Below are 27,012 nucleotides of genomic sequence, written 5' to 3'. Positions count from 1 at the left end.
CTATCTGGCGCCAAATAGGTCAACAACTTGGATCTGCAATTAAGATATAGAAAACAAGTTAATCGTCGTCGCGTCGTCCCGCTGATGTCGTCTTCGTACGATCGTCAGCCACGAAGATATGCGTATAGGGACGACAGCGTTCGTGCCTGGTGTGGAGGTGCGGACGGCATTATTAAGACGTCCGATACGAGAGATTCGCACGCCGAGACGTGGGCCACGTCCACTGAACAAGGAGGATCAATCGCTCCTAATGCTGTATTGTCGTTAGCAGATCGATAATAAGTCGTTGTCGTACGAGTATTAAAACGGGTCTTGCGTTTCCATGTACAATAAAGGAGAAGTGTTGCGCCAGAACCCAAAGCGGTGATCGCACCTATCGCAATATATCCCCAAGTAGGAAAGGCATAAGGTTCAACATTTATGTCGTTCAATTGGTGTAATTGTTGTAGTTTGGATATAAGAACGTCCATGGGTATTTCCTTCATATGGGACAGTTCATGTGGGATTTGGATCTTAGAGAAGTTTTGTAGAGCATGATGGAATGGTTGCCAAATGTCTTTTCGTTTATAAGTGGGTAACCAAAGTTGCGCATTCGGAAGACGGGAATGGCTTGTGTTGACAAACCAGGTATCGAGTATGAAATGTTTATTATACGCACGGCAATTCAAAGGTATATTGACTCTGTCTGTAAGGGCAATCACACGAGCAGTTATGTTGTTTCGAGACTGATCTTGACAGATGGTAACAATGCGTAGATCTTGTTTAGATACGATCGCCCAATTCCCTGAACCTAAATATTTTGCCACAGGTAAGATGGTGAAGGGATGAATAATAACCTTTAAAATAGTCTTTGACGTGTTGTGCGTTGTTGATCATTATTGCGATGACACATAATTTAGACATGTCTACTTAATAGAACGGCGATTGGACATTACAGGTACGTTGTGATTTACATGTCTGTAACTCGCGGTCTGTCATTAGGCAGTAATGAGAACGCGTCTTATCAATGAGCAGGCCATTTGTTTCGGTTTCGTATCTAGCGGACATGTTGTAGTGCATTTTGTTATCATTAATGCTTTCATTGATAGGTGAATAAGGCATATCAAAGTTAAATATTTCGTAAACGTCAAAAGTACTGCCTATTTCGAGAAAAGGAATGTCGATCGTAACAACTATAGCGGATTGCGATATAAGGGTGGTCGTCGGAGATAATTGATAATAATACCATAAGTCGGTTTTGGGATCGGCTAGTAGTTGAAGGTTATTGGGAAATTTTGAAGACATGTCCATAAGTATGTCTTTAAGGTGGACGAGTAATATGAGGGAAGTAAAAAGTCTTCGATTGCTAAGCATATTTAACCGGTCCTTAAATGCCTCAAAATGGAGTGATGTATGTAAGATGCCCTGATTTAGTTCGTCTGTAATGAGTTTAAGATAGTTATAAGCAACGGCATAATCTTCAATAACGTGGGTCATAGCTTCTACTCGTGCGTATGTAGTGGTTATGCGTTCGTCAAGTTGTTTCATTGTGGAAATTACTGCATTTTTAGAGTTACGATTTTGTGTGATAGGTTGGCGGGTAATGTTCAAAATGGTTAGGCTGTTTGGCAGTACATGAATAACAGTTTTCTGGCTTTCTTGTAGTTGGTTAACGTGTACTTAAATATTGCGAATGTCTGAATTGTCAGCCGTACCAAAGAGAAATTTAAAGAAACCGCCCAATGGTAACAATGAACGGCGCTGGATATGGTTTATTGATTTGTAATCTAAATAGCTGTTAAGTACATCATCATGGTCAGAACGGATATTGGTTATTTCTGTACGAATCTGCTCTAAAGAGGGTACGAATGCGTCAGTCTGCATTAAATTATCATTTCTACGAAATTCAGCGGTCATGTATGTTGTAGTAATTGTGACATTTACAATTCTTTACTCTAATTGATCGAGATAAGTCGGTGGTGTCAAGTAGAGGGGCTATCTGCCAGTGAGATCTGGTGACCGACATTTCATTTAAATTTTGAAAAAATTACATTTTCATGAATCTCAATCCCCACGATCAAGCTAAACGATTATACAAAAATAAATGATGGTAACATCATCTGAACAATTAACAAAACAAAGAATGAATTAACAATAATAATAAACAGATAATCATCTATATACATAATGTTGAAGCCTCGTGCATGTGGTGTTAATCATCACCTGAAATATCAACAATATAACAACCATAATGTCATAATTAGTATATATAATATCAACTTGTTACATTCTTTTGAAGCCTCTTAAACGTGTTGACGTAAAACGTGCTAGGCAGGGCAATGCGTTACGTAACTATTTATAAGAGTCTAGCCATTGCCTCTAAGCATGTCATGATCGCTTTTTTCATCGAGTTATGAGATCGTTGAGATCTCTTTGTTAATCTGCATTTTCTGTGTTTTAAAGTCTTTGCGTCAATTTGCATTTGACTATCTGATGAATCTGATACAACTCTATGCGAATTATTGTTAACGGATCGCGTTGAATCTGATTCACTGGAACTTAATTAATCGGGTGTGAATTGTTTACTCCTAAAGTGTTTCTGTAATTCTGCGAACATCTGCGAGAGAAATATCTTCCTCATCGTCCGTATTATCCCGAATTTGGAGGGTTTGTCTAGTTATTTTTGGCAATTCGTGTATTGATTCGCTCGAGTTGCTATCTGAGGAGGAATCTTGAGCGTAGGCCAAAGTCGCGGTCCTTATATATGTATCCCGGAATAATTGATTTTTGGAGAAACCCACTAATCTGCTGGTACAAATAAAGCTGACCCATTTATAATCCTTTCAAAATCACACACCGTATAAACCGTTATGGTTTTAACTAAGCTATCATTGGTTGATATAACTGACCAGCGTTGTTTGTACCGGGATGGTTAGTGAGTTTTTCTAAACTCGTGCTTTTCCGGGATCAATCTATTGGGCGCCCTAGGGATGCATATACGTTAGGCCATTCAGTGATGTTGGCATGCCTAATTTGTTCCGCATGTACCTTTATTGTTGAATTGTCTTATTGATGTTTAATCACATATGTCAAAGGAGACTTTTGTTCAATAATTCTACAAGATAAGTATTGATGCAAAGCATCAAAGGGCGTCGGGAATTTCAGTGTAAAAAACACACAATGAAGTTACATGGAACGATTTTTTCTACTGTTAATATTAATATATTGGCCGATTATTTTTAACAAAATAGAAAAAGATACTGGTATAACCATTATCTATGATATTGTGTTATTATCTCCAAATAACCATTATCTATGATGTTGTGTTGTAACCCCCAAATAACCATTATCTATGATGTTGTGTTGTAACTCCCAAATATTTCATAGTTCATTTTTATTTATATTGCTTTCCTTTTTTTACTGGCATCCGTGTGCAGTTTTCATTAATGGAACATAACTGTGTAGGTTTTAAAAAATCTGCTTCATTTTGTAAGCGTAATTTCATATTTTCTCAACTTCAATGTGAGATGATTCTGAACTCATTCTTACGTTGCTCATTTACGATGGGGGTTCAGTACTCAATGATATGAAAACGCTGTAAAAGTTTGAAAAAAATGAATAAAAACTGAAAATTGCATAAAGAAGCTGCATTTCACAATACTTTCAAACTCAGTAAAAGATCATAATAGATTTATTGCTTCGATATTCATCATTTTCATTAGAGTTCGAGTAATACTGATATAAAAACATTGAACAAGTTTGGAAAGATACAGACGAAAGTTGTGTAATCTTTTAAACAAGTGGAAATTCTTTATTTTCTCAAATTTAATAGAAACAAGAAATATCTTTAAAAAAAGATACACGGCGTTGATTGTTGTCGATGTTTATGAACGATCAAAAGTTATCTCTATGAGATAAAAAGTAGCGGATGCCTTTTTTCTGCGCAGTTCTTAGCTACATCACAAGCAAATCAATTACGGGGTGTTTCGCCAGATTTCGTGGCTTATTTTGCTTTATGTGATATTATTACTCAGATATCTATATTTACAGAATAGAAAAACACAAGAAACATAAAAATAAACGAGTGCATATAGGTCAGCTGGCAATACTCGAATCTTATTTAATTGCATAATTATAGTATAGTGAATTATTGTGCTCATGCTTAATAAACTGGTCTAAATGGATAAATATTTCTTATTAATTTTATCGAAATTGGTCCGTATCATACAAATGTTGAAAACATATTAAAAATCGATGATTGACATACCACAATAATATCGCCGAATATCTTTATTTAGTATCTTTCTGATCAAAACAGACTTCAAGTGCACACAGTTTACGAGACGGCGTTTATATAAAGATTTCTGCAACTGACCGCAAACTGACCTTGATACCTTGCGGATTGGAATGCGATGCATTAAAGTTAGGTAACAATTCTGCTGCTGAAACGACGGCTTGTTTACGCCAACTGTACACGACCAAGGCAACAGCTGTGCCTAAAATATTGATATATCGACAAAACGACTAAACGAACTATTTACTCCATCAGACAGAAATAGCATAGATTCCAATTTTTTCCTTCAATGAAAAGATCGCAACCCCTTCTGCGAACTCCGGTGATGAACTGTATATAAACTCTGACTTTCACACACTGGCCGCGAATTGACCCGAAACCTCGCGGGTTGAAATACAATGCAAGTAAGTACTAAATATGAGAATATAGCCTTAAGTATAAACGCTTTTACGCTGGTAATTCTCTGAAAATAAAAGGTGAACGCACAAACTGTATTTATGTCGAAAATTGATTGTAAAACTGTTCTATCTATTGAGCCTTTTCATTAGAGATAAACGTGTTTTATGCAGTAAAACAGTGTTACAAAGACGCGGATATGTTTCCAATGATCTGGTGTTATACTCAAATCAGCCAATGGAATAAACGAAGTGTATTCATTCGTACCTAGCCGCGGGAAATTTTATTTGAATATTATTGGACACTTACAAAGGTCAAGTCAGGGTGAAAAGCTGGCTTAATACAGCTTACGCCGAAAAAATTGTGGACTTATTGTCCCGATGTTTCTCATTTTAAATGAGGTAAAAATGATCATTGATATGAATACACTGTAAGTTTGGAAATAATCTGATGAAAAATGTTGACATTATCACCTAACCAAGCAGTTTTTCACTTTTATTTTTAAATTCAAAGAGACATAATTCTGGACTTGTGGTCCGATATTGCTCATATATGGTTTGGGTTGGGTCCTCATTGAAAAAAAAAACCTGTGCAAGTTTGGGAAGAATCGGATGAAAATTTTGGACTTTGAACAAGGATTTCAAATTTTCTCAAATTCTTAGGAAGATATATAAGACGTAATGGTCGGATAATGCTAAAGGGTCCATACCACCTGGATAGTAATACGTGTCGCGGTTCGCGCTCTATATGTGGTTCTTAAAAAAGAAAACTCCGAGGAGTGCTTGAATCTAGGGACACGGGTTGCTGGGACACAGCTCCTCCTTGATAAGTGGCTGCTTCCTTTATCGCAACTCATTGTTACAATCAATAATACGTGTCGCGCTTCGCGCTCTATATGTGGTAGGGATAGTACTTAGGGCCTATGAAAGACAACCATAAAAATATATGGATAATAGATGTGTTGTTTGCATTTATTTGCTAATATAAAATCACATGTATTTTTATAAGATATATAAATGATGTAAGAAATTTTACTTAACGTTGTCACCACGCGACATCCATTAATTTTAATAAAAATGTCCAATTGTAGTAAAATGGATTTTAAAATGTCTACATCAAAACAAAAAGTTAACATAGAACTTGTAAAATTGGAGAAAATACGCGTTAGCCAAAACTCGCACAGCAAAAGTCTGCGCTATTGTTAGAAAAACCACATAATGAATATATTTTGATTATGTTTTGTTTTTATACAAAACCAGAAAGTTTCAATGGTTCGCGTATTTGCCCAGTCCCTGTGATCTTTTATTATTGCCCAGTCCCTGTGATCAATTATTAATTAAAAGAATTAGCTTAGCATTATTGGCAATAATTGTTGTAGTAAATGTAATATACACAAAAAATCACCACTATGCAAGATATTCTGACAACAAAAATATATACATTGCTCGTAAAATAACTTCTCCTCCCATAAGCAAAAAAAGCGCATTACATACTAGTCGCCGCACTTCAGTGCGACGCCAATAATTTGGCTTCCATTTGTTTTCCAATTTATTATTGCGATGGATTTTTTTTATAGTAAACTGGGTCGTTTATTTCAAATTAAATGTCTTAGGCGTTCTTATTGGCATATTGGGCTTGTTTACGTTAAGATTTTTGGATTTGTGCGCAAACCTTTTTGAATGATTTGTGTTGTTCTTCTAATATCATTTTGTGATAATCTTCACCGTGATATTCACGTCTAGGTTTTAATAAACTGCCATTTGGAAGAATAGGGTCCCTATTAAAAACTTAGAAAAAAGGCGTGTGTTCGGACGTTTCTGAAGAAGAGGATCGCATGGTCGCTAAAGACATATTTAAATGCAAGTCCCATTGTTGAACGTTTTCTTGAACTCGATTAGATAAGATGTTGTTAATAGTTGCATGTGATCGTTCATTCATACCATAAGCCGCGGGTGATATATAGTGTTTTTGACAAGGTCAATATTTATTGATTTGATCGTTTCCGTGAATGCCTTGCTAGTAAATTCTTTACCGTTATCTGTGATTATCCTAATTGGACAAGAATGTCGGCAATAGATTTCGTTCATTAACAGGTGTACAATGCTGTCGGACGATTTATCAGGCGAGGGGAATGCTTCTACATATCCTGAGTATTGATCTACGAAAAAGATTATGTATCTATTGCCGGACAGCGTTTTAGGATATGGGCCACAAACATCTATAGACTACTGAAAATGGAAACGGCGGTATTGATGTATCAGGCGAGGTTGGAGCCTCAATAGTTTTCAAATTTCTGCTCTGGCAGATAATGCATTTGGACAATCTTTGGCATCCAGCGTGTCCATTATCATCATGACATTGTGTGATAACCGCTTTCGTTAATTGTTGATGTACACAAAGCCTTAGGATAGGTTCGTCATCTGCATTTAAAACGTAGGACAATATCTCACCAACTATAAGAAATTTATGTTCTTCATGTTTATTTGGTTTGCCTGAGCGCAATCGTGACAAAATTTCGGAAGTTTGAGAGTATTTTTCTTGTTCTAGTTTCATGCTAAACCCATCAATGTTACTGTTTAATATTGTCCCATTTGTCTCATCATTAATGTTATTGTTTAATATCGTTTCATCGATTTGGGTTGCTTGCGGTGTTCTTTCGTTATCAAATATATGTTTGGGATTAATATGAGTAGAGTCAATCACATTTATTTCATAGGCCTGTTGTTGCGAATTGATTTCAGAGGTGATCATGTAATGTTTATCATTAATATCTAATTCTATTTCTTCTTGATCGCCTTGGATATTCTTGGTTTTAGTATTTGGGGGTCTGCGGAGAAAATCAGCAATAATGTTGCTATTTACCCAAATAATACTCAAGCTTACAGTTGTAACCTGCTATCCTTAGGGCCCATTGTTGAATTTTTTTATTTTGCATTGGAGCTTCTAGAAGGTATTTAAGTGGTTTGTGGTCTGTTATAATGACAAAATCAGCATTGTGTAAGTAATGGTGCAGTTTGTTTAAAACTGTAAAATATGCTGTAAGACTCTTTTTATTGTACTATATCGCCCCATTGGTGCAAAAAGGTACCATATGACATTTTGGTCAAAAATGACATTTTAGTATATTTCATTAGGATTTTGTATAATCTACATTTTGTAAAAATATCAAAGCTGTATCTTGTAAGGTTCCAAAGATATAGGATTATGTAAAAAGGTACCAAGTGAAAATTGCAACATTTGTTTGTGCAAAAAGGTACCATATGACACATGGTACCTTGTTGCACCAAAGGTGTGTGGACAATTTAAATAAATATCAGTGCAAAAAGGTACCCTATGACACATGGTACCTTGTTGCACCAAGGGTGTGTGGAAAATTTAAATAAATATCAGTGCAAAAAGGAACCATATGACGCATGGTATCTTTTTGCAGACATGAAATGAATGTGTCCACATTTTTTAAATTATATCAATATGTTAAGTTGGTACCTTTTAGCACAACTATGAATACACTATCCAGACCCAGGTAACAATCAATTGGTTTATGTTGTACCTTTTGCCTCAGCAATGAATACACTTTCCAGACACTGATAACACTATCAAACTATTATGTTACCCTAACTTGTCTTTAACTTGTTTTATAAGTAGTCCAATTTTGCAGTAGCCCCCCATTAATAGTTTTATTATTACTTTACAGTACCGCCCCTGGATTTTGTTCACGTCATTGTGTCTTCGCCTGTCAATTACGTCATAACTCTTTCTCTGTTCCTGGGTACATGTAAGCTACATGCATAGGTCATTGGGTTTATAACGTTCAATTTTATTTATATTTTCTCTCTGATAGGTGTTTCTTATTTTTTATTTAATTACTATTAATTTAATTTTTAGCAGTCACATAAACAACCAAGCAATGTTATATGGAATTTTTACACCCATTATTGCTGCTTCTTCCTGTATTTGCGCGATGATTATCTGAAATATTAACTAAATGACGCTATATTTTTAAATCTTTTTCTATAAAGAAGGAATGTAGTTGACACTTTTTTGTAGTTTCATTTTATCGTTCGTCAAAAAGTTATAACTCTGTTGCTCTGGTATCTTCAATACCATTGAGTAATTAAATTGTAATTAAATTGAATGCGTTTTAATTCCCTTTTATTATTGTTTGATTTGAGTTACAATGCTATGACGTTAAATTTTATTTACACTTAAATGAATTATAAATATTGTTGGGTCAAGTGTGAGGTTGAGCGCTCTATAACCGATTTAAACCCCCAATGCTTTGCATTGACCGTTCCAATGCGGTGACCCCAGCTTTATTCATATTTTGTGTTTATGTTGGTTTGTATTGTGCTGTTTTGTACTGTTTGGGCAATCGGTCACTTGCCTTAAATAAATGACCAACTAATTGTTTTTAATGAAAATTCAATACTGCTCCAGCAGCTGGAGTTTCACTTCTTTATATTGTAATTAGCAGATGATAATTACGAGGGTGAAGTGTTTGCACCTTCATTTGGTGATTATTAAAGTGAAGAGAGCAGACAAATACTGAGATTTTATACATATGACTTTGTACACGTTATTCATAGAAGGAGATGGAAAATAATAAATCTGTAAGTATATTTTTATTGCCAAATTAAATTCATATACCAGTTAGTTATGAAAACAATGAAAACATAATACTCAATATAATACTTGCATCCTTTTTAAAAGAGTTGATTTCTTTCCTATAAAACTATCATGGATGGTAGTAATTTATTTCTATGAGCAGTCACAAAAAGAACATACTTTATATGTACTAACGTTTCAAAGGGTAGCTTGTAATTTCACAGTTTTTACAGAAATAAGTTTTAATTTTATTTAAACAGTATAATCAATAGATTCACTTTATGTTGGTATTTGCTTAACAGATAGAAGACGAGGTTTGGTCCGATGAAGAAGTTTATCATACATTTACAAAAGAGGTACATTTTGGACCTGTGATAGCATCGCAAACAAAAGACAATGATTCCGACACTACAGATTCGGAAGATATTCCATTAGCTGATCTTGGTGGAAAAAAGAAACAACCAGTTAAAAGGAAGCGCCTCCAAAGTGATAGTGAATCAGATCATGATGATAGTGCTGATGATAAAAATTATGATCCTTACAAAGATGAGATCAATTCAACTGATTCAGAATTCAATGTTAAGAAGCTGACGATAAAAGAAAAGTGACGTGTGCTAATGAACAAGAAAAGAGAAACTGCATGGAAAAAGAAAACCAAGAAATTGAAAATTCGAAAGAAAAATAATAAAAGGAGAATAAGACAAAGTGTATTTGCCAAGAAATTGAGAGATAAAATAAATTGTTGCAAAACAGACGAAAGATAGCCAGTGTAGCGGTTAATAGAGCACATAAAATCAGTCAACATAATTGCACAATCCAGGCTATGATCAGAAAAGCCCATACAGGACGACCTGACACACTTCTTGCTTGTATTGAGCTGCGCAGGGTCAGTATTAAAGGGATCTTTTCACGGTTTGGTAAATTGACAAAATTGAAAAAAGTTGTTTCAGATTCGCAAATTTTCGTTTGAGTTATGATAATTGTGAGGAAACAGTATTACTGAACATTTACCATAGTCCTATATAGCCATTATATGTATCTTTTGACGATTTGCAAACCTAAAAATTATTTAGCGTTGCAACGCGAAACGATTGAATAATTTGGAGAGTTCTGTTGTTGTCGTTTAAATTTACAAAACTACGAAGATTGCTTACATAAGGTATAAAATACTTCACTTGTGCATGCCCGGCGGAATAGCCGAGAGGGCTAGTGCGTTTTTATTTCAGACTTACTCCAGGACTCAGGGGGTCACTGGTTCGAGCCCTGGTACCGGCTACTTATTTTCCTTTTTTATATTTTATTCTTGATTTTTTACTGGAGCTTTTAAGATCCAATGTATACATTAATCAATATAAAGCATTTAATGACAAACTTCAAAATATGCCAAAATCTGTGAAAAGGCCCCTTTAATGGAGATGGAAACTGTTTTTTCACGTCATTGAAAACAAGTGGAAAAATTGCTGAAAGTGCGTCTGAAATCAGATTAAATGCCTGTGACTTCAGGACAACAAACGCAGACAAATATATATCTTTCTGTACTAGAAAGGATATGTTTAGTAAGGTGGAAATTCTCAATGAACTTGAATTGTTGAAAACAAGAGGACAATGGAATTTATACATAGCAGACATTGTTCCTTTGGCCACAGCAAACTTTTACGGAAGTGTTGTTCGAATATATTCAAGTTCAATATCAACACCAGTGATTGACATAAAATCTGAACAAACAACAGAGAAATTAATCAATTTAGCTTACATAGCAGTTCGAGGACAGGAGCACTATGAAGCCATTGATATAATTTCAAATGACAGTGATGCTAAACGTGGCACAGATCCGGCCATCATTAAAAATTCTTTTGTTTGGCATAACCCGACCGACCCACTTAAATCGGCCCGACTGATTTTTTTTTGTTACTTTCCCAAAAAAAAATTTTTTGCTCGCCGAAACTTCTTTCTCTTTCCGCTTAATTTTTCCTTTCCACTTTTTATCCTTTCAGGTTATTTGCGTAATTTAATTGAATGCTTTTTCAATGATATCTAGAATAGCTATGAACAAAACGCGTACCGGTATTTATTTTAGTCGCCTATTTATTTGACATATACATATGAGATTAATTACACTTTAAATACAATTAAACCGCTCCTGTTTTTTCTCGTATCCCTTTAATTAATATTTTTATACGCTGCTTTCGTTCAGGATAGTTTGGGAGTAAAAAACAAATTAATTATCACCGTTCAATTCAATTCGGCAATCGGCAGAGATGTGTAATATTATCACCATATAACTTGTTTTGATAACTGCGTTAATGATTGATAAGCCAGGTTCATTATTGAAAAAAAAATGCTAACTCCTGTAAATTCATAATTTTGGTTAGGTTGAACACAGTTTCTTTTAGTTTTGCAAAAAGTCTATGCGCAGTTTGTGGTTTTAAAACAGTGTGCCTAGTTAATCTAGCAATTGTTGAGAGATGAACATCTTCTTCTAGTGGTACATAGCAATTATCAATTCTTAAACAACCTAAATAAAATATACAAATATATACAATATATAAACGGAAACCATTATCTTGTAAAAAGTCTCTTCCTAGGATAACATTCTTATTTGTGTTACTTACAACAACAAAAATCATGCTCCATATAAATGCTTCCAATTTTGAATTTTAATTTTACGCTACCGTGAACATGTTATGAATTGCCATTGACTGACTTTAGATTTGCTTTTTTAATTATCAATGCCGGTTTTTGTTTTAACATATCATATGCACGTTTGTTAATGATGCTGCATTCTGCTACCGAGTCAACGAGGCTCCTAAATTGAAATCCAACCGTTGAAATAACACAAGAATTTGGAGAACCACATAAATTTATGTTATACGTCAACACTTCTTTCTTATCGCGGGCTTCTTTGTGATAAAAATATCTTAGGTTTATTTTCATCATGGTTTGTCTACTTTGCGTATATTGTCTACTGAAATGTCAATATTTGCCACAATTCCAACAATCAATTTTATATTTCCAGTTTTTGTTATATTCCCCGTTATTTACCTTATCACGTTGTCCTACCGTAAAGGCATTTATTTCGCGTTTTCTGCGCCGACAATCTTGGATAACATGACCCATTTGCTTACAATGCGTGCAAATATTGGATGGCCTAAGGTGATCTATGTCCATAGGAATTTGTTCTAGATGGTTGGGATGATTAGAGGCTCGGGTTCCCTGCGATCTTAATTCAAATCTAGCTCTTATGTTTTGCTCATACATTGCACTGTTAACGGCTATCGTTAAAGTCGCGGATTTTCGCGCATTAATTAAGTCGTAAATAATATTGAGATAACCCGTCAATAAAATGCCCAACTGTCTTTCAATAATATCTAAATTTCCTTGAATATTTTCCTATGCTTCGTTTGCTAAAGAGAGAAGGCGTTCCGCGAAAAGTTGAACATTCCCATTAGGCTTTTGTTTAATTCATTTTAAGAGTGCTACAGCATAATGTGGATCCTGAATTTCCGCAAATCTAGATTTAAGTTCGGTTTTTAAATTTGCCCATGTCTCATCTGGATTTTCAGATAGATATCGTTGAATGTAATCGCTTACAAGTCTCTTACTTGATTGATATGCCACTAATTGTAATCTATCTACTGGTAAACTTGAAAGCGTTCCGAATTTCTCTTTGCTTTAATCCATTTTTAAATTCGTTCGGATGATTGAACTACTTGTGAAACACTCTGAGTACCTAGCGCGTTTGTATAATCCCTAATTTGATCACTTAAATTTTGGAGAAAAAAATCCGGCATTACTTCGATGTTGTTATATTTTCAGCGTTCAGAGGCTGGTGGCGGTATTGTGTTTTTATTATTTTTTAAGAAACCTTGTTTAAGACCTTTCTTATACTTAGATTCTTATACATTCTCTATACTTATAAAGTAAACGTGTATGTTCATCAATTGAGAGTTCTGCAGGTTATACTGAATTTTTACAGACCATTATCTGACAAGCTGCCTCTTACTCTTTTATGTATGTTGACTTGGCAATGTGTATTAATGTGATTATAAGATTGGTGGTTTCGCCAAATAAATAACCTAATTGTTTTTAATGAAAATTCAATACTGCTCCAGCAGCTGGAGTTTCACTTCTTTATATTGCATTGCACAACAGTTTGATGTGTGCTGCGTGGATGCAGTAGCGTGTATCCCCGTACATATCTTCGATGTTGTTATATTTTCAGCCTTCAGAGGCTGGTGGCGGTATTGTGTTTTTATTACTTTTTAAGAAACCTTGTTTAAGACCTTTCTTATACTTAGATTCTTATACATTCTCTGTACTTATAAAGTAAACGTGTATGTTCATCAATTGAGAGTTCTGCAGGTTATACTGAATTTTTACGGACCATTATCTGACAAGCTGCCTCTTACTCTTTTATGTATGTTGACTTGGCAATGTGTATTAATGTGATTATAAGATTGGTGGTTTCGCCAAATAAATAACCTAATTGTTTTTAATGAAAAATCAATACTGCTCCAGCAGCTGGAGTTTCACTTCTTTATATTGCATTGCACAACAGTTTGATGTGTGCTGCGTGGATGCAGTAGCGTGTATCCCCGTACATATCTTCGATGTCGTTATATTTTCAGCCTTCAGAGCCTGGTGGCGGTATTGTGTTTTTATTATTTTTTAAGAAACCTTGTTTAAGACCCTTCTTATACTTAGATTCTTATACATTCTCTGTACTTATAAAGTAAACGTGTATGTTCATCAATTGAGAGTTCTGCAGGTTATACTGAATTTTTACGGACGATTATCTGACAAGCTGCCTCTTACTCTTTTATGTATGTTGACTTGGCAATGTGTATTAATGTGATTATAAGATAGGTGGTTTCGCCAAATAAATAATCAAATTGTTTTTAATGAAAATTCAATACTGCTCCAGCAGCTGGAGTTTCACTTCTTTATATTGCATTGCAGAACAGTTTGATGTGTGCTGCGTGGATGCAGTAGCGTGTATCCCCGTACATATCTTCGATGTTGTTATATTTTCAGCCTTGAGAGGCTGGTGGCGGTATTGTGTTTTGATTATTTTTTAAGAAACCTTGTTTAAGACCTTTCTTATACTTAGATTCTTATACATTCTCTGTACTTATAAAGTAAACGTGTATGTTCATCAATTGAGAGTTCTGCAGGTTATACTGAATTTTTACAGACCATTATCTGACAAGCTGCCTCTTACTCTTTTATGTATGTTGACTTGGCAATGTGTATTAATGTGATTATAAGATTGGTGGTTTCGCCAAATAAATAACCTAATTGTTTTTAATGAAAATTCAATACTGCTCCAGCAGCTGGAGTTTCACTTCTTTATATTGCATTGCACAACAGTTTGATGTGTGCTGTGTGGATGCAGTAGCTTGTATTCCCGTACATATCTTCGATGTTGTTATATTTTCAGCCTTCATGGGCTTGTGGCGGTATTGTGTTTTTATTATTTTTTAAGAAACCTTGTTTAAGACTTTTCTTATACTTAGATTTTTATACATTCTCTGTACTTATAAAGTAAACGTGTATGTTCATCAATTGAGAGTTCTGCAGGTTATACTGAATTTTTACAGACCATTATTTGACAAGCTGCCTCTTACTCTTTTATGTATGTTGACTTGGCAATGTGTATTAATGTGATTATTAGATTGGTGGTTTCGCCAAATAAATAACCTAATTGTTTTTAATGAAAATTCAATACTGCTCCAGCAGCTGGAGTTTCACTTCTTTATATTGCATTGCACAGCAGTTTGATGTGTGCTGCGTGGATGCAGTAGCGTGTATCCCCGTACATATCTTCGATGTTGTTATATTTTCAGCCTTCAGAGGCTGGTGGCGGTATTGTGTTTTTATTATTTTTTAAGAAACCTTGTTTAAGACCTTTCTTATACTTAGATTCTTATACATTCTCTGTACTTATAAAGTAAACGTGTATGTTCATCAATTGAGAGTTCTGCAGGTTATACTGAATTTTTACAGACCATTTTCTGACAAGCTGCCTCTTACTCTTTTATGTATGTTGACTTGGCAATGTGTATTAATGTGATATAAGATTGGTGGTTTCGCCAAATAAATAACCTAATTGTTTTTAATGAAAATTCAATACTGCTCCAGCAGCTGGAGTTTCACTTCTTTATATTGCATTGCACAACAGTTTGATGTGTGCTGTGTGTATGCAGTAGCGTGTATCCCCGTACATATCTTCGATGTTGTTATATTTTCAGCCTTCAGAGGCTGGTGGCGGTATTGTGTTTTTATTATTTTTTAAGAAACCTTGTTTAAGACCTTTCTTATACTTAGATTCTTATACATTCTCTGTACTTATAAAGTAAACGTGTATGTTCATCAATTGAGAGTTCTGCAGGTTATACTGAATTTTTACAGACCATTATCTGACAAGCTGTTTCTTACTCTTTTATGTATGTTGACTTGGCAATGTGTAATAATGTGATTATAAGATTGGTGGTTTCGCAAAAAAAATAAATAACCTAATTGTTTTAAATGAAAATTCAATACTGCTCCAGCAGCTGGAGTTTCACTTCTTTATATTGCATTGCACAACAGTTTGATGTGTGCTGCGTGGATGCAGTAGCGTGTATCCCCGTACATATCTTCGATGTTGTTATATTTTCAGCCTTCAGAGGCTGGTGGCGGTATTGTGTTTTTATTATTTTTTAAGAAACCTTGTTTAAGACCTTTCTTATACTTAGATTCTTATACATGCTCTGTACTTATAAAGTAAACGTGTATGTTCATCAATTGAGAGTTCTGCAGGTTATACTGAATTTTTACAGACCATTATCTGACAAGCTGCCTCTTACTCTTTTATGTATGTTGACTTGGCAATGTGTATTAATGTTATTATAAGATTGGTGGTTTCGCCAAATAAATAACCTAATTGTTTTTAATGAAAATTCAATACTGCTCCAGCAGCTTGAGTTTCACTTCTTTATATTGCATTGCACAACAGTTTGATGTGTGCTGCGTGTATGCAGTAGCATGTATCCCCGTACATATCTTCGATGTTGTTATATTTTCAGCCTTCAGAGGCTGGTGGCGGTATTGTGTTTTTATTATTTTTTAAGAAACCTTGTTTAAGACCTTTCTTATACTTAGATTCTTATACATTCTCTGTACTTATAAAGTAAACGTGTATGTTCATCGATTGAGAGTTCTGCAGGTTATACTGAATTTTTACAGACCATTATCTGACAAGCTGCCTCTTACTCTTTTATGTATGTTGACTTGGCAATGTGTATTAATGTGATTATAAGATTGGTGGTTTCGCCAAATAAATAACCTAATTGTTTTTAATGAAAATTCAGTACTGCTCCAGCAGCTGGAGTTTCACTTCTTTATATTGCATTGCACAACAGTTTGATGTGTGCTGCGTGGATGCAGTAGCATGTATCCCCGTACATATCTTCGATGTTGTTATATTTTCAGCCTTCAGAGGCTGGTGGCGGTATTGTGTTTTTATTATTTTTTAAGAAACCTTGTTTTAGACCTTTCTTATACTTAGATTCTTATACATTCTCTGTACTTATAAAGTAAACGTGTATGTTCATCAATTGAGAGTTCTGCAGGTTATACTGAATTTTTACAGACCATTATCTGACAAGCTGCCTCTTACTCTTTTATGTATGTTGACTTGGCAATGTGTATTAATGTGATTATAAGATTGGTGGTTTCGCCAAATAAATAACCTAATTGTTTTTAATGAAAATTCAATACTGCTCCAGCAGCTGGAGTTTCACTTCTTTATATTGCATTGCACAACAGTTTGATGTGTGCTGCGTGGATGCAGTAGCGTGTATCCCCGTACATATCTTCGATGTTGTTATATTTTCAGCCTTCAGAGGCTGGTGGCGGTATTGTGTTTTTATTATTTTTTAAGAAACCTTGTTTAAGACCTTTCTTATACTTAGATTCTTATACATTCTCTGTACTTATAAAGTAAACGTGTATGTTCATCAATTGAGAGTTCTGCAGGTTATACTGAATTTTTACAGACCATTATCTGACAAGCTGCCTCTTACTCTTTTATGTATGTTGACTTGGCATTGTGTATTAATGTGATTATAAGATTGGTGGTTTCGCCAAATAAATAACCTAATTGTTTTTAATGAAAATGCAATACTGCTCCAGCAGCTGGAGTTTCACTTCTTTATATTGATCTTGATCTGCCATTATTTCGATACATAATTGTTAGGAAAAAGAAACATGTTACTTACCTGAGTTCGTTGATGGTCTTTGTTGTCGTCTGCGGTAGAATTTCGCGTTTGATCCTGGTCACGACACCAATTCGAACTGTGAAACGTAGTTCTATACTTTAACTTTATAAGTATGATAAAACATAACTTAGTCAGATCACAATGCTAAGTTTATTTACTATAAAGTTCTATTAATTTACAATCTCAAGTTATAATAATCAATAATTTCGAAAGACTTATAAGATAACAAACAAAAACCTATCCTACTTCCTTACACTAGTGCCCTATTATATCTTGGGGTAGGCATTATATAGGCCGAGATGCATGTACTGGACATCTGGCATCATACGGAAACATGTATCCTTTGATTAATTAATTGGGTATAATTATAAGATACACTGCCCTACCTATCTGATCTTTTAGGTCTTTCGTGTTCAATTATGATTCTCAGTATGCAGACACCGCTCCCAAACTATATTCGTCCGTATGTTACGTACGATTACAACTCGCGACGGGTTTTATCGTGCAGTTCCATCATGGCCTTCATATCTGAATGCCAATCTAAACAATAACCCGTTATTTGTGTATTGTCTTACGATCGGGTATCCTTCCATGCACCACATGCCAGATTTTATCTTTGTAAGTTCGATATTGGTTATAGAGAGAATTTGCAAACTGAGTTTCTTATTGTTTATATTTTCGATATTTATAGTATTTAGTCTATTAATATACATATATAATACACTATTTAACTAGCATTTATTATGATATTTATGATATTTAATTTAATAACTTGATAATCCATCTTCCTTTGCGACCGTAATTTATTTGATGGTTATCCATGACTATAACAAAAATAATTCTCATGATTTCCGGTGTAAATTGGAAAGTAGGTGATGTTTATTCCATGGTGATGCTATTATTTAAAAATTACGTAACACACAATTATTGAGTTTGTTTATGTATTAATAGTAGCTTTATTAAATGTTTAATATGCCGCTTATTTTTTAAATAATATGTAAACATATTTTTAGAACAACATGAGCAAGAGTTTCGTTATCCATCACGATACTATTTTTTAAAACAAGCAGTCTATATATGCTATAATATTTATAGCATATATATATATATATATATATATATATATATATATAATACTATGGGCTTCCCTCCTGTGTCCAAAATTCGTATGTATTCATTAAGATGGTCGATACTACGGATAGACATCTTGGGTGACCATGGACATACTTAGACAAATATGTAAACGGGACAAAATGCATGCTAGACTTAAAAAGAAAAATGAGCCCCACCCCCCCAGTCAAATCCCCACTTTAAGACCCTAAAGGCGATCATCCGACGAAAAAAACGTAACTCATACTGGTCGTACTTAGAGTCTGTTATCTTCTCAGGAGATTCCCAACCAGGTCAAAACAAAAAAATCAACAGCTTTGTAAAGCATAACAAATCTGAAAACTGGAGTAGCACCCCTTAAGTCTGAAGGTCAAACTTTTACAAATGCAAAGGACAAGGCAACATTCTCAACAAACAGTTTGAGTCTGTCTTCTCCCGACCACAATCATTGAGCCTAAAGCAAATGTGCAAAAGTGTACTTAACCCACCCTCTCACAGTATGCCTCCTATTACAATAACGGTTGACGGCGTTGACAAACTCCTGGCAGGCCTAAACCCCAATAAAGCTCAAGGTCCAGATCAAATTTCACCAAGGGCCCTCAAAGAACTCCACGGTGAAATAGCCCCCATCCTCACTCACATATTCAGGTTATCGTTAGAAACAGGTATTGTGCCCGATGATTGGAAGAACGCAACCATAGCTCCAGTATACAACAAGGGTCATAACTCTGACGCCAGCAACTACAGAACAATATCCCTCACTTGCATCTCTTCCAAACTTATGGAGCATATCATTGTCTCAAATATGATGACTTTCTTTGATAACCATGATATCCTCAGTCCCTTCCAACATGGTTTCCGGTCTAAACGTAGTTGCGAAACTCAGCTGCTGAGTTTTTCCCAAGAAGTCCTTGACAGCCTAGACAGTGGACAACAGACTGACGTCATTGTGATGGATTTTTCAAAGGCCTTCGACAAAGTCGACCATCACAAGTTAATACACAAGTTAAATAACATGGGGGTTGACTGCGATGTCTCCTCATGGATTAGGTCATTCCTGAGCAACCGTAGCCAAAGGGTTGCGGTTGAAGGTCAAATCTCTGACAATTTGCCCGTGTTATCCGGTGTCCCCCAGGGTTCTGTTGTCGGACCCTGTCTGTTTCTGGTATACATCAGAAACCGTCAAAAGTAAAACAAGGTAATTTGCGGATGACACAATAGTTTACCTAACAATTAAGGGACAGACAGACGCAAACCGACTACAAGATGACTTACTGAGACTTGAAGGCTGGGAGCGGGACTGGGCTATGGAGTTCAACCCAGATAAGTGTGAGGTACTAAGGATCACACGCAAAAAGAACCCCACTATCTTCAATTACACCCTACATGATATAATCCTAAAATCCGCCGATACTGCGAAGTACCTTGGAGTAACCATCTCAAAAGACCTAAACTGGACACATCACATAAAAAACACAACCTCCAAGGCAAAAAAAAATCCCTAAGATTTATTCAGAGAAACATCAAAACTCAAAATAAGAAAATCAAAACCACAGCCTACTTCACATATGTTAGACCCCAACTAGAATACTGCTCTGTAATTTGGCACCCTTGGCAAAAAAGTCTAACTTACAATATCGAAAGTGTCCAAAGAGCTGCGGCTAGATATGTTTGTAGCAACTATAGCTTCCAGAGTAGCGTTACTCATATGCTAAATGAGCTTGGGTGGCCCGCCCTAGAAAGCCGCAGTCTCCAAACTTCCCTCATCCTCCTCTATAAAATTCAGTACAACCTTGTTTACGTTGACCATGACCACCTCACCCCTACCCGTAACTTGAACTTCCTGATCCCCCACTCCCGTACACAGTACCACCTAAACTCCTTTTTCCCCGAGAACCATAAGACTTTGGAATAGTATCCCATACCAGGTCAAGTCCAGTCCCAGCCTAGATATCTTCAAAGATAGGTTGGTGACAGTTACAGTTTAGCCACCCTACTCTGTTTTTAATCTTGCACACTTTTATCTTTGAACTTTTATCTGTTAATCTGCACTAATATTTTATTCTTAACACAGTTTTCTTGACAGCGCCTCCCAATCATAGTCAGGATTGATTGTTCGGGAGTAACAAGTAGAAGTAGAAGACATGCATTATGGATTAAAATTAAAAGCGTTATTCTTGAATTTGTGTGAATATTTTATTTAGGCGCATGACGAAACCTGGCATTCAGCCTTTGCGCAGAGATTTGACTGGAACCAGCATAACTGGATCAAATGTTTGTGAGAGCATGGAACTGTAACTCTGCGTTGAGATTGATTCATTCTTACTCTCATTCGGTTGTCTGTAACCGTTGCCTACCAAAAAATAAATGTTTCATACATACCGCGCCACTTATTTTGCAATGATGGCGAATTCAAATTCTGCGCAAATATTTGGTACTAAAATATCTATAGATTCTTCTAGAATAAGGTAATTGCATAAACAATATCTTTATCCACTTATTTATTTGCTGTATTTGTATGACTTTTCGGTAATTGATTTATAATTTAAATTATCACGTGCTTACCCGAAACATTGTCAAGCTAGAGTCGATGCGGCTAATTCCGTACGCATTCGGACAAGAATCAATATGGATGGTTATCGGCTGTTTTCTACCGAGAAATGAAAACTGTAGTGGACGCGGGGACCATTAGGCTATATTTACTTGCTTTTTATATCGCGAGATTTGATTGGATACTTCAGAAAGTGTTGTCATGTACATTAACCTACACGAGTCTAATTTCGTACAGTGTGTGGGTAATTCCGTACACGCAAACGAAAGAATGCCAAGGTCTATCTCGACGGGTTTGTGATAGAAATATCGATAGGCCTTCCTTAATTGGGTATAATTACTAATTTAATTTTTAGACACACAATATGAAATGGAATTTCATTAAAATTAAAATATTTTCACGTTAAATCATGTTGAAATCATTTTTTGTAATTGAAATTTGATTCGGTTTTAGCTTTAATTCATAATGCACGCGTAAGCGACACATAAAGATTTTAACGAATTCATTTTTATATTTATAAGTTTTGTTTTATTTTTTGTTGTTGCTGTTTTAGTTAGTTTGTTTGTTGTGCTAGAGCGTGACACCGAAGACTCAATATCTGTTAATAACCGCAATGTTAATCAATGACAATGTATAAGATTGTAAAGAAACACTTAGTAAATTTAAGACACCTTGTATTACCATTAGTTAAATATGGTACAAATATGGTACAGTCTATACTGTTTGACACAAACATTGTATTGAACTAACCGTTATGTCAACAATTTTTGGAAATATACATAGATCTATTAAACTTGTTTCCAATGTCATACAATTGTTGTGTTTTTTTACACAATTTATTTTATTTTGTTTTGGTGTTCGCTTTTTTAGACGACCTAGCCAATTTGCGATTTTCTTTTTCTTGCTCGATCCTTTCTTTTTTTTCCTTGTCTTCTCGTTTCTTTTTAACTATTTCCTCGGAAGTTAAAATTCTATGGCTTGTCAACTTCCTGGAACTGGGTTTCTCCATACCGGTAGTTCTTTCAGATGTCGGCAGCGCGAATTCCTGGTCAACCACAACTGACCAATCATGCACGAAGGGTCTTCGCTCCACACTTTGCTGCATGGGCTGACCATTAAACAACTCGAGACTTATTTCCAGATTCCCTGATACGGGATCAACAGTACAGGGATACTGTCCTGATGTTGCGAATCCAATCAGTTCTGTTTCATTAAGGACAATTCCGTCGTGGGCAGTTTCCAACACTTCCGTGTGATGGTCCCGTGGATCTGGCTGCTGTGCAACAACATTATCGACACCGGATGGTGTTGTGATGTTAGTCGTGGTTAGTTGTACATCGAAGGGGACCGAGGGCGCAAGTGCTGTCTTTGGAATGGCATTTCGGTCCACAGGGTAGATACCGCATTTGCGAAACCCGCTGACGATGTTAGTGATGCTAAAAGATTTGTCATGAGCTTGCCTGAACAGCCGAGGCCACTCCCATTTGTTAACCATGTTGTTTGGGCTAAGTGCCATGAATTCGGTACAGAATCTTGAATACTCTCGAGAAAGTGGACCGAATACGGACTTGTCCAAAGGACACAACCACTGGGTTGTGTGTGGTGGAAACGCTAAAAGATGGACATCGTTAGCGATAGCTGCGTCTATGAGACCAAGTGTCTCGTGGGATGAGTGAGAGTCCAGAATTATAAGCTGGGGCCTTGCTGGACCACAGTGTTTAAGAAAATGGCCCCGAAACCAGATCTCGCCCAACGTATCCTCCATCCAAGCTCGTTCCTGGAATGTGTAAACGCTGCCGGGAACACCGGCCTCAGTATTGTAAGATAGCAAACTTTTGTAAGTTTTGCCCTTAACAATAACCAGAGGGGGGATCTCGCCACCAGCAGCGTTTACACAGGCCAGGACAGAAACATTTTCCCGGTTATTCCCAACCCTTCCTGGAATATTTTTCGCACCGGAAGGCCCAAGCACCCTAGCCGGCTTGTGCAGCAGTGGAACGCTGGTTTCATCTATGTTCCAGATGCGAACAGGCTTGTCCTGTAAACAAAGAGATTCGAGCAGCCTAGCAAGATCGTTAAAATAATTGTTTGTGACAGTTTCATTTAACATCCTTGCTCTGCACGTTGATAAACGCCTGTGGTGTCCTTAGGCTTACGTCTGGGTGCCTCTTCAAAAATCCCGCAATCCAATCCTTGCCAGGCACGCCATTTCTAAATGGGGACTTAATTCCTAGCTTGCGGACGATTCTGCCGATCTTCACTAGCAACATTCGTCTGGTTATTCCAAATCCCTGCAACAATAATAATATATGATGTATATGATGAATATCACAGCATTATATCAATAAATCGATCGTTTAATTTGTTAATTCATGTGGGTGCTTTTTGCTACTGTAATAGGCACAGTGCTTTAATGTCCGCTTCTAGGAATCGAGACCACATTTTGCGTTGCGTATGTTTGGTTTTAACAACGGCCAATAAGCGCAACAGGACGTTGGAAATGTTAATTTTAAAAGTCTTCATTATTATTTAAACTTACCAACATTTTAAAAACATAATGTGTATTGAACATAACGCATGAATGACAGAAACAGTTTCAAAAAGCTAGTGTACATAGAAACAGCTACACACCATGTTCGCTGCCCGTTTAATTTTTTCAACTAGCTCCACCTCAACTTCGGCTGGTATAACTGTTGGTCGCCCAGCGTGTGCCAATTCGTCGACCTTGCCGCTGATCCGGTTTTGGATGGTCATGACTGGGACACCGAATTTGCTACAAGCTTTCCGGTACGACATCCCTTATCTTACCGCACCCACAGCATCGAGGATATCCTTTTGAGAATACCTTTTGGGCATTGTGGACTGTAAATGACAAAAACATACAAAACTCATAATTGGAAATTTATTGATCATTTTACAGAAAATACGGAAGCTCTATTAAAGAGTGTTGGCTCTAATCTCGTCCACTTGGTCAAGCAAGTCACAGTCCTGCAAAACATTTTAAACACCTTTTTTCTTTCAAAAATTTTTAATAGATATATCGACCTTTTTATCAAGATAGTTTTCGTATAAAGGCGTACGAAATTACCCGCACATAACTTTTACTGGTAAAAATTAATGCGGGTAATCTCGTACACTTTTATTTTACATATTACTCAAACAATAATACGATTTTAACATATATATTGTGCTTAACAAGAAAGAACAAATATTTCATTAAATTATTTTTAACACACAACTTCGCACACAATTCATAACAAAAAAGATAATCTTATTACCGTTGGAGTTGTCGTTTCTGAGCGCTTGCTGATGATGCGGGAGAAAGCGGGAATTTTAAAATTTCGCGCCAAATACGTATGCAGCCAATCGGATTTAGACACTTACGTCATCGGCAATCTATTTCACGAAGCGCACATTTAAACAAGCGAAAATAGGACTATAATCGATATGGTGTAATTCAGTGTTGTGTAACCAAACTAAACAGATATAAACAATACATTCATAGTGTACGAAATTAGACGCCCGTACGGAATTAGCCGCATCGACTCTATTTAGTATTTTTCGTCACGGTTACGTCGGTATAGGTTAGATAGCAGTCAGTGTATTCCACATGCTTTTTTTCAGACGCCCTGGGGCCGTGAGGAGTGGGTTAGTTAGGGCAGCCCCCTCCACATGTTAAAGCTATTTACCGATAACAAAAGAGGCATTTTTTGCGCTGTTTTCAATGGATTTTTTTGCGGCAGCTTCTTGAGAACACTGGTTATTTGGTGAAGTATAAATTATTCAAGAAAGAACAACCTGGCAATATAGTCATTTATATCAACATTTTTATACGCCTGTTTTTCAAAGGGTGGGTGGTCGGCGTCCACAGCAATTTCCGCTCTCTATTTCAAACAGTTTTTATCCTATGTTAGCGTTACATGCGCCGAAATCGCCATTGGCTGGCAATTAAAAATAAGATTTTCATATAATTGGCAATTGAAAAAAATAGACCCTATGCTTTACAAATGCACACTCTAAGTGCATGATTTCAGGCCGTATCAATCGGTATTCATATACACAGATAACACCCTTACCAGAAAAGCCCCAGGGGATAATGGCGACCGCCTAGGTCGATAATCCACATGGCTAATGTCTTAATTGACAGACGTTGTTTTTACTAAGAAAGTGACGCTGATATTCGGCGTCTTCCCTTACCAGAATTTTTTCCCTAAAAATACCATTTCCCTTCCAAAAATATAATTTTTCACCAAAATATAATATTTTACCCTCAAACAAATGGTTTTTTTTGGTAAGTCTACACTTATCCAACTTGTACCATGTACAACGATCTTGCTCTCTCTCTCTCTCTCGACAAACACTCAAATCTGGGAATCCCAGTGATTCTATATATAGCTCTTTAATTACGTCTTGGAAACCGGGCAACTAATCGTATTAATCATGTGACTATTTTACTGGATTCCGGTCTTGCGCGACAAAGGTGTTTGTCAATTAATTAACGGAAACCAGTCAAATTTTCATCCAGGTTATGTGAAAGCCAAGATATAAACGTTAAAACAGAAAAAAGTCTCACAATTGGCGTTCATACACGAACAAAATAAAACATTCGGACTCGGAAAATATTAATTGCGTTGACGCATTTTTTAAGAATGAATCATCAACAGGGATTTTAATAGACACAGAATCCTGCGTTTTGACGCGAGCAAATTAAAAATGACTTGTTGTGACGCAACCCTTTTTTCTGCCGTGCGTCATTTTGACGCATCGGAAATTTGACCCGTGGGTCAGTCAGTTAACATCTCGAGTTCCATGGTAATAAATCCCACTGTGCTCCTAATTGAAATTAATGTTTCATTATTTGAAACTCGGTCTATAATCGAGGGAATACCCCAGGCGTTGTTTATCTGATCTCATCTCCTCCAATACACATGTCACCTTCTAAATAGTGCGTGCGCACTTACTTGGTAATTAGCAGCAGCGATTACGTGATAATTGATTGACCATCCGATAATTGCAGTTTTTTTTGCAAACTTGCAGACGGCATGGTTAAAGTAAGTCGGCAAAAGAAATTAAAGAAAAAACAAAATTGATCAAAGGTCTATTAATTACGTAGATCCACTACAGGGGTGGCGAAATCAAATGTCCGAGTTGCCCGAGTCGTACATTTGCTTGTCTTGGCAACTGATTTTTTTCAATTAAGTTGTCCGTGGACAATTAAGTTGTCCGTGGACAACAAGTTTTTTTAAAAGTCGCGTCCAGGTATACAAAATGACATTGTATTAAAGCCGTAATTAAGTTTTACAAAACCGGATGTTGACACGCGATTACATTGTCAGTGCTATTTGCGGAGCAATCAAGCTAAAATACGTGCACTTTCCTGATCTCCCTTATTCTATAAGAGACCGGGAGCATGCCGCATTTTCAACATTCGGCCCGACTGTTAGACAGTGTACAGATTGGTTTCTTTATTTTTACAATCAGACGAAAATAAAAAGTATCAATCTAAGATAATCAAAACACGGTCTACCTTGTTATTTAAGACGACTTTAATGGTAAAGATGAAACTTTTTTTTTAATCTTCAACAACGAAGCAGAAACCCGAAGCTTTGAGCAGCCCACCTCCCAAAAAACTAAGAAAGATTATGATAAAAAATATGATCTAAGTAAACGCACCAGAACTTTTCAAGAAACTTGGCTAACAGATTTTCAATGGTTACCAGTTTATATAATCAAATTGCTACCAGTAGCCGAGCCTCAGTCTGAAGAGGTCCACATATTGGACTAGTTTAATTTGTTAAGATTACAATGTACTTATG

The 27,012-nt window shown here is 36.0% G+C and overlaps 1 protein-coding gene across 2 annotated transcripts in view; it reads left to right on the top strand.

Annotated features, from left to right (window-relative positions):
- Positions 1 to 20,998: 20,998 nt before the first annotated feature.
- LOC127842645 (nuclear receptor 2C2-associated protein-like) overlaps positions 20,999 to 27,012 on the top strand; it is a 43,197-nt gene continuing 37,183 nt past the window's right edge. Inside the window, exons 1-2 of one of the 2 annotated variants that reach the window (XM_052372274.1) lie at positions 21,046 to 21,113; positions 24,821 to 24,844. In XM_052372274.1, coding sequence (XP_052228234.1) covers positions 21,046 to 21,113; positions 24,821 to 24,844 — 92 coding nt within the window. Of the gene's footprint in view, positions 21,114 to 24,820; positions 24,845 to 27,012 lie in introns of both variants that reach the window. The other variant, XM_052372273.1, reaches the window with a different exon arrangement.

Source organism: Dreissena polymorpha, chromosome 8 (genome assembly GCF_020536995.1).
Source record: "Dreissena polymorpha isolate Duluth1 chromosome 8, UMN_Dpol_1.0, whole genome shotgun sequence".
Classification (NCBI taxonomy): Eukaryota; Metazoa; Mollusca; class Bivalvia; order Myida; family Dreissenidae; genus Dreissena; species Dreissena polymorpha.
This window is presented reverse-complemented; position numbering and strand designations above follow the sequence as displayed.